Genomic DNA, 9,477 nt, shown 5'->3' with positions numbered 1-9,477 from the left:
AGCATGGGCATGGCTTGTTGTAGAGAGGGAGCAGACTGGTGTAGCCTCAGGCTTCCTACAACTGATTCCTGCTCACGCTACTACAAATGCACTATGTTGACCCACATTACGCATGGAGACCACAAGGAAAGGGGTGGGTCTTCAGTAGAGGAAAGCAGAGATCACCTGATAATCCCATGGTTAAACTAGCCAGTTGACTGGGTTCATGACCAGCTTGTGTGGGTGATGGGTCAATACTTTCAAGCGATGTTTAACTTAGTATCACCGAGTATATGAATTACTATTAAATATAGTTATGAAAGATTTGTTTTTTCTCCAAGTGAATATGGATCTGAACCTGCCAGATAATAACTGCTTGACTGAATGGAGAAAATCTCCACGATTTTATTGCTATTTGTATTAAAGGGTCTTCCATTGTATTTTTTATAGGACAATTTATTGATCATGCAGATTTTATTTCCATGTGTTCACACCAATATAGAAAAACTAGTGTCTTGAGGCTAAGAGAAATAACTCAACACATACTGTGGCATACACAAATTACATTGAAGAAAGGGGGACCCGATGTAAATAGTTCCTCACATTTAAGCTAGGTGGTGAAAACAAACTTCATTCATACGAACTGTGCAGAAAAGCACGCGAAGAAGAAACAATCCCCGTTTCCGGTTCCGGGTCTTGAGACAGAAACGTCGTGCGAACGGCGCGGCATAAATAGAAAGTTTCAGAGAGAACTAGGTAATTTAAATGTTTTTCAGTTCTGAAATTTGATCAGATTCGTCTGGCTTTTATAGCAAACACGGACTGAAAAGACGTAAATATATAGTTGAGACGTTGGTGAGCTTCATTGAGCTGTTTATCTATCATATTGGTGTTTCGCTCGCAGCACTGTGCTAACGTTAGTTAGCATATAATCAGGGAGTTTTGGCGGATGTAGGTGATTTGAGTTTATATGTTGTTCCGGCTTAACGCAGTCATATACACACTCTTAATTTTTGTCTGTTAAGCAATTAAGAGCATTGGCTGGGTTTTAAATTAACCAGTCGGACCGATGAAGGCTGTACAGCTCTAGCTAAATAGATGAACGAGATTGTGTTTGAGTTTATGTAACCTCTTCTTGGGTCAGTCGTATCACTGACATCCTCCAAAGCCGGCCTGGTACTCAAAGAAAATTCATCCATACCATGACTCAATAATTGTGATGTTTATATGTGTGTGTTTTGTAGAATTAGAGAATGTCTCTACCAAAGCGAGAGGTGGAGGAGTTGAGACCATGGGTGGAGCGCACTGTGAAGAAGGTGCTGGGTTTCTCAGAGCCGACTGTGGTCACAGCTGCTTTACATTGTGTGGGGAAGGGACTGGATAAAAGGAAGACGACAGGTAAACTTACTGAGCAGTTCAGAGTATTACATTTATAAACCTACAACTTAAAGTTGTCATAAAAACAGTCTTGTTACAAATGGTAAATGGTTTTCTTACTATTCATAGATGAAACAGCAAAAATGTATATATCACATGTTTTGATTTGAAGCCTGCTGTGTGTCATATTGCATTATAACTTTGTGTATTAAACTGGAATCTTATGAGAAATTATTCCACTTTACTTAAGCTCCCCTTACTTAGCTCAATGTGGTAACATTTAGTTGGTTTTGTAGCATAATATTAATTTCACTTGCCACTTCTCTGCTTCATTCTGCACATACATGGGTGGACAGATTACAGATAAGGGTTGAGAGAGATGACCTCAAATCAATATTACAATTAATTAAACAAGCTGTCTCAATTATAAGAAATTGGGAATCATTTAATTTTTTTATTTTTATTTCTCATAACCTACTCAAATTTTTCATTGCACGTATTCTCATAATACAAGAACAGATATTGTCAGATAAGTGAAACCAAACACATAGTTTAAATTATTTTTTTCATTTAATTAAGAAAACAATATTTTAAATAACTATTTTAAATAATTGTCATAAACAAGATTATGCTGATTACTGCTTCTAAAGGCCAAATTTAATTTATTCATTAATTTTCTTTAAGAGTTACAATTAAGATTTGTGGGGAAGCTGGAGCCTATCCCAGCAATCATTGGGGGAGAGGTGGGGTACACCATGACAGGTTGCCCGAACGTGCATGTCTTTGGATGGTGGCAGAAAGCCGGAGTACCCGGAGAAAACCCACTCCATACTGAAAGGCCATCCTTCATACCTCCCCAGCTGAGGCTCGAGCTAATGACTTTCTTGCTGTGAGGCTGCAGTGCTAGCCACAATGCCACTGTACAGCAAGAAAATATGGACTATTAGGGCTGTAGATGTTTATAGGTGGACCGATTCTGCTTCTTTGACTCAAATTAGAATTTGTGAGTGCATTTACATTAGTGACCTAATGGAGTAGGATTTGAACAAAAAGGCTGGTGGAATGTGCCCTTATGGAAAAAAGCAGAGATCTTTAAAAAAGATCTGGATGTAGCCTATGTTGCCAAACTTGTGTGTACCTTTCAGCACTGATGGTGGCTTCACAAATAAGGAAGTTACCCATCCAATGGGGACTAACAATCCCCCGTAACCTGATAACAACTTGGACAGACCTTTGTTTTTTCTCATTGGCCCGAATGACACAAAGTCTATGACGTCCAAAAACAGTTTCAAATGTAGACTCCTCAGACCTCAGCACCCTTTTCTACTTTACCTTAGTCAATCTCAGATGAGACTCAGACCTGTGAAGCCAGTAGCATTTCTGGGTGTTGTTGATGTATGGTTTTCCTTTTGCATTGTAGGGTTTTAACTTGCACTTGTAGACGTAGCAGGGCACTGTGCTGACTGACAATGGTTTTCAGAAATTCCTGAACTCCTGTGGTAATATCCTTTTACACAATGATTTGTCTGTTTTTAATGCCTGGTGGAATCGAAGGTCATGTCATTCAACGCTGGTTTTTGGTCTTGCCACTTGCATGCAGATTTCTCCAGATTCTCTGAATCTTTTGACGAGATGATGGGCTGCTGTTGATGAAATCTCTAAACTCCTTGCAATTAAATGTTGAGAAACATTCTTAAACTATTGGGCTACTTGCTCATGCAGTTGTTCATGGGGTGGGGTCCCTCACCCCATGTTTGCTCATGAATGACTGAGCCTTTTGAGGGTGCACCATTTATACCCAGTTATGACATTCACCTGTTTCCATTAATCTGTTCACCTGTTAGGAATAATGAACAAACAATGACGTTTATTGGTTTTAACATTAATTATTGTGTCTTTGTAGTGTATTCACCTGAATATAGGTTTAAAATTATTTGCAAATCATTGCATTTTGTTTTATATGTATGTTTTACACAACCTCCCAAAAGAAATTTTAAAAGCGAGTGTATTGATTAATTGTCTATGTTCTCCATTCCTCATTTTAACTATGTTTATCTACGATCTACAACTAATATTAAGTAATAAAAGCTAATGGTTATTCCTTAAGAACGCTGTTTCTTTGAGATCACAAAAAAACAGTGAGAATTGTTTGGCTAATACTAGCAGTTTTTGGGTTAATATTGAATGGCATACACAATTAAATAGTAATGATCTTTCAAATAAGGCTTTTTTTTTTTTTTTTTAAACTATAACAATGATCAGTGTTCCTGGATATGTATTAATTTTTTCCATGCTCATTTGACCTCAGACCAGCTGCGTCCATTCCTTGATGATTCTGCTGGAGGTTTTGTGGAGCGTCTTTTTGAAGCTCTAGAGGAGAGCCGCAGTGCCCGTGGCAACAAAGGAGCAGGAGAGAAGAACCGCAAGCGAGAACTTAAGGTGACTCGGCTGTTCTGATATCACTGTATCAGTTAATAAAAATGTTAGACTGATCTGCTTAACAAGGTGTAAACACTGACTACATTAAAATGCACACATGGCAAAGAAATCACACAATATCAGAAGACTGCGAAATGAAAATAATAAGTTTCCATGTTTGTGATTGATAATCAGATCAATTTTTCACTGGTGTCATTATTATAGTTTTGACTTGGCTAACCTCTGAGTTTGTTCATGAAATAAAAACTTGATATTTGTGAATTGTTGTTTGGTCTTAGGAGGTTTTTGGAGAAGAAGCTGATACAGGGGTAGTGCGAGAACCCCCAGAGCCTGGAGATGGGACAACAGCAAAGCGTAAACGTGTCCCTCGCTTTGTGGAGGTGGAAGAGCCAGAGGTGATACCTGGACCTCCATCTGAAAGCCCTGGCATGCTTACCAAAATGCAGGTATGCAAACAGTGCTGCGCCTGACTTGCAATGTATGATAATCATTTAGTTTTTGTTTACCTGTTTTCTGACTCTTTTTTTTTTTTTTTTTCCTTCCTGTGCACCAACAGATAAAACAAATGATGGAGGCAGCCACGAAGCAGATAGAGGAAAGGAAGAAACAGCTGAGTTTTTCCTCTTCAGTCTCTTCTTCAACAGTAATCAGACAGTTCTTTGTTTTATTGTAGTCTTAAACAAATATACTTGTAAATAAAAAAAGTCTGACGTTTTATTATGACAGTGTTTGTATTTCATACTGACATCAATGTTTTCCTCTTCCCATTCCACAATCGCAGTTAGATGGCTCACCAGCGTCGCGGCTTCTTGGCGCTTCTGCCATTGGAGCTGCTGGCGGTGGTTCATCCATCGCCCCCTCCCAGGCTGCCAGCTTTATGAACGATGCAATTGAGAAGGCTCGCAAGGCAGCTGAGCTTCAAGCCCGCATTCAGTCTCAGTTATCCATGAAGCCTGGTATCCTTGGAACCATAGGGACCACCGGGCCCCACAACTTAGTTGCACTTGCTAATCTACATGCTATGGGAATCGCTCCACCGTAAGCGACATCACAGCTTGGATAATACTTTTTTTATAGTATAAGTACAGCAAGAAATGAAGGTTGATTTTGTTACTGCTTGTTTATCTGCAGGAAAGTAGAGATTAAAGAGGTGAATAAGCCCACACCTCTTATTCTGGATGAGAAGGGAAGAACTGTAGATGCTTCTGGCAAAGAAGTTGAACTCACACATCGCATGCCCACACTCAAAGGTATGTATTACATCTGCAAGCATAATCATCTTCCTCCATGCTGCGTGTAACACTGTCATCTCCTTGTGCAGCTAACATACGAGCAGTAAAGAGGGAGCAGTTCCGTCAGCAGTTAAAGGAGAAGCCTGGGGATGACTTGGAGTCCACATCCTATTTCGACCAACGTGTGCTTGTTGCACCAGCTCAGCGTGCTCGAAGAAGCTTCAGATTCCATGAGCAAGGACGTTTTGAAAAGATTGCTCAGAGAGTTAGAACCAAGGTTGGAAAAAATCTGAAACTCACAGCAGCTTCATGTTGTGATTGTTTGAAATAGAAGTTGTACTTAAGGTTAAAATGTGGCTCATGTCTTTTTGTACCTTTTGCATCAATGTATACTCTAACCAGGCCCAGCTGGAACGGCTGCAGAATGAGATTGCTCAGGCAGCAAAGAAGACAGGAATCCAGGCATCCACTAAGCTGGCACTAATTGCCCCAAAAAAAGAGATTGGAGAAGGGGAGGTGCCCGCTATTGAATGGTGGGACTCTTATGTCTGGCCTTCAAATATGGCTATGTAAGTTTAAGCATTTTAAGGCGTTTTGCCAAGTCTCAACATTATGATGAAGATGCACATTTCCAGCATGATCTCCATGACACATTCTATAAACTGTGTACAACAGACTTCCTATTGATAACAGAAACTTGTTGTTTTGTCTCATGAAGAACTTCAAATTCAAAATTTGACAACATGGAATTTTTTGGGATAACCAGCCTGGTAGAGCATCCTGCCCAAATGAGACCTCCTGGTAAGTTTATGGGTGATAGGAAAAAAATGTTTTAGAAAACAATGCTTTTAATTTTTTTTCCCCCTGTGTAGTTGACACAGATAAACCAGTAACGCTGGGCGTATACTTGACAAAGAAAGAACAGAAAAAGCTGAGGAGACAGACAAGGAGGGAAGGACAAAAAGAAGTGCAGGAAAAGGTCCGTCTAGGATTGATGCCTCCACCTGAACCCAAAGGTAGGTGTATGCAAATGGTTATCAGCAGAAAACGCCTTGAACTGCTGCATTAAACAGGTTATACCTGTTTTTTTTTTTTTGTTTTTTTTTTAAATATTTATAGTACGCATCTCCAACCTGATGAGAGTCTTGGGAACGGAGGCCGTTCAGGACCCCACAAAAGTAGAGGCCCATGTGAGAGCACAAATGGCCAAAAGACAAAAGTCAGTCAAACATTTAATTTGTTTGTCACCTTTTTACTCGTTGCAAGTATTTTTTTAAAATGGAAAATTTTGCTTGTTTTTAAACTCATCATCTGCTTGCAGAGCTCACGAGGAGGCTAATGCAGCTCGCAAGCTCACAGCAGAGCAGAGAAAAGAGAAGAAGGTCAAGAAATTAAAAGAAGACCTCACTGATGGTGTTCACATTGCAGTGTACAGGTTTGTATTTGTAAAAAAAACACATGATGTAGTTTAGTTAATATACAGGAACTATGTCATACCTTGGGAATGTGTTTCTTAATTTAAACATCTTTTCTTTCCTGTACAGGATCCGTTATCTGCAAAATCCTGCAAAGAAGTTTAAAGTGGAGGCCAATGCCAACCAGCTGTATCTGACTGGCACAGTAGTTCTACACAGAGATGTCAATCTTGTTGTTGTAGAAGGAGGTAAAGGATTCCACGTTTTAATGAAATGAAGTAAAGGGATGAGTTCTTGTGTTTATTGCTGTCACTTCTTGACTTGGGATATTGCTCACTGGAAAGACTTAGTCATGGCTTTTTTCCCAGTAAACACCAGCTTTTTTGGAGCAATTTTTCATGTTTGTGTTGTCATGTTTGTATTTTTTTGTTTTCTTTCCCATTTTTGTCACAGCTTACCACACATGTGAAAACAAATTGGGGATTATTGCAGGCTGTGACAAGCAAATCTAGTTGATAGTCCCCAAAACTCCTGATATGAACAAAATAATGCAGTTGCACGTTATTGTGCAAAAAATTGCACAAAAAAATCTCTCCATTGAAGTTCTCTGTTCTTATCTTTTAAAAGGACTAATTTGCAGTTGTCAAATTCTGCACTTCATTTGTCCAAGTATGGACATTTTGCCCTGCATGTTGTTTTTTATTAAGGACCATGTAAGAAGAACTCCATTGTCCTAGTTGTATAAAATACAAACCAGGGCACCTGACTTTGTAGCAGCATTGCTACATCTTTTACAGGCTTTTTATAATCTATAATCTAATATTTTAGGATTTTGTACTTGTAAAAATGCATATAATAGCCTATGTGGTGAAGGCATAACTCTCCACATGGTTAGGGACCTCTTATTGAACCTGTTGTTGTTTGTTTGAAAAAGTGCTAGGATGAGGACTCTGACTTTATATTTGGTTTTTAAGTTGTTCTCTCTCTGAATGTTTCCCTGTTTTAGGTCCGAAATCCCAGAAAAAGTTCAAGAGACTGATGATGCACAGAATCAAATGGGAGGAGCACAACAGTAAAAGAGATGGTAAGACAGGGTTCCAAACTAACTTGTTGCTTTGACTGGTGGGCCGAACCTTGTCTTTTGATTATTACACATACAGTGATACGGTATTCTGAACAATAACAGTTTATCTTAATTTCAAGTATGAATGCTAAGTGTAGAAAAAAACAACTATATAAAAAAAAATAAAGCTTCACTGAAATGGTGCAGGATGTTTTGCCTAAAGCAATCAAAACACATTCACTTCTCATCCAGATTTCTGGTTCCCTTGGCTCTAACACTTTGGACAAACTGTTAAGTTAGTGAGGATAATGAGCAAATTTCCCCCATATGCAGCATTTTACAACTAATTCTAGTTTCCGTGATTCTCATCTTTTGTTTTTCATTGTGCTGGACATCTTGTGTGCCAGTTTCAGTTGCAAACCAACACACAACAGGGTGTACAATTGTGGGTCACCTAATCAGGGACAAAGATCCGCCCCTTCTCTTAGCTTTTTATCACTTTGTCATTATTTTCTGAGCTCTGATGCCTGAATGACTTTATGACAAAGCTTTGTTTAGTCTTATCCTGGTAACGTCAGGGTAACTCTGTTTTCTGCACTACGATGCTTTTTCCCTTCTTAACGGAGTCAGTCACCGTGCAGCAGGTTTCGTTCTGGATAAGAAATTGATGAGTAAGAAAGCACCACCTCCTGACCATTTAGTTCTCTTGGTAAATGACCTGCCCATTCTGTCAATGTTGGTGTGCAGATCATGACACGGGTGCTTATGAGAAAGATTTGTTTGAACAGATGTGTCAACAGTGTGGTGATGATGTGTTTTAAATTTTTTACATTTCTGAAGCATAATTGTCTGCTCCTTCATGGTAAAGTAGCTCCGTGGGGTTTCTCCATGTCTGCGATTGGTCAGATGGTGCAAACACAACTTCTTTTATGGGAGCATGCACTGATCAAGGTGGAAAAACTCTAGGTTGACATACCAGCTTTGTTGTACCGTTTGTCCAGGTCCTGAATGTCTGAGTAAGTCAGCTCAGGTTATGGCGAGATACCTGGGGTATATTAACAACTCTTATTAAGTCATTCACCTAGACCTGAGAAATGTTAGGTGCACTGGTGCGACTGTCAAGGCCTAGTGGTTTTACCTGTCCTACTACTCGTGCTTGTGTACACCTGGTTAAAATATTATTGAACTCTTGTTTCCCATTTTGTATTAAATAGATCCAGATGGTGATGATGATGCAAAGAGGAACAATAAGTGTTGGTTGATCTGGGAGGTGAGTATACATTTTGCTTTCTCCTGCATCCTCATTTTGGATCATCTTGCTCGATTTGTGGTCTCATTCAATTTTACTTTCCTCTGACTCTTCAGGGAACAGCGAAGGAGCGTAGTTTTGGGGAGATTAAGTTCAAACAGTGCCCCACAGAGAGCATGGCTCGAGAACACTTCAAAAAACACGGGACAGAACACTACTGGGACCTTGCTCTCAGCCAGAGTGTGTTGGATGGCACAGATGACTGAAACCTTCCTGTGGAGCACCATATCAGTCTGATTTCTACCTTATAGCCTGCAGATCCACTGCCTCACAACCAGCCGCCCCTCATTACTGACTGCTGGGAACGAGGGGGGCTCTGACTTAATTGACACGACCATAGAAATGGAGGAACAATTAACCTGTGTGGCTGCTTCAAGAGAATGTGTGACAGATCAAAGTGTGTATAGGGCAGCATGTGCTTGTATGTCTGCTCAGTGTTGATCTCTTTGATGATAGGCTATTCTGTCTTATTTTTTGTAGACAGATTGAACTATGTAACATATATCACTCACCCAAAGCATTTGTCATGATAATAAAATGTTAGATTGTCCCATGACTCACGTTTTGTGATTAAAATCCCTATCTCTACAAAATCCTGATGGAGTAAATCAGTGACTAAACAGCATAGCTACAGTGCTACACATTAAGATCTGGATGGAAATC

At 39.6% G+C, this 9,477-nt stretch overlaps 1 protein-coding gene across 2 annotated transcripts; it reads left to right on the top strand.

The window, feature by feature from the left end:
- Nucleotides 1-671: 671 nt before the first annotated feature.
- On the top strand, nucleotides 672-9,364 carry prpf3 (PRP3 pre-mRNA processing factor 3 homolog (yeast)). Of its 2 annotated transcripts, none has more exons than XM_079240329.1 (17): nucleotides 672-735; nucleotides 1,224-1,377; nucleotides 3,665-3,795; nucleotides 4,074-4,241; nucleotides 4,352-4,438; nucleotides 4,577-4,833; nucleotides 4,927-5,045; nucleotides 5,117-5,304; nucleotides 5,430-5,596; nucleotides 5,746-5,828; nucleotides 5,900-6,043; nucleotides 6,147-6,246; nucleotides 6,349-6,462; nucleotides 6,572-6,690; nucleotides 7,449-7,526; nucleotides 8,720-8,775; nucleotides 8,871-9,364. In XM_079240329.1, exons 2-17 carry the CDS (start codon nucleotides 1,233-1,235, stop codon nucleotides 9,018-9,020), a joined length of 2,106 nt encoding a protein of 701 aa, XP_079096455.1. In that variant the 5' UTR covers nucleotides 672-735; nucleotides 1,224-1,232; the 3' UTR covers nucleotides 9,021-9,364. The 2 variants fall into 2 exon arrangements, with proteins under 2 accessions (XP_079096455.1, XP_079096456.1); XM_079240330.1 differs by having other exon boundaries at nucleotides 713-834.
- Nucleotides 9,365-9,477: the final 113 nt, after the last annotated feature.

The sequence above is a fragment of the Telmatherina bonti genome, assembly GCF_933228915.1.
Source record: "Telmatherina bonti genome assembly, chromosome: 5".
Taxonomy (NCBI): Eukaryota; Metazoa; Chordata; class Actinopteri; order Atheriniformes; family Telmatherinidae; genus Telmatherina; species Telmatherina bonti.
This window is presented reverse-complemented; position numbering and strand designations above follow the sequence as displayed.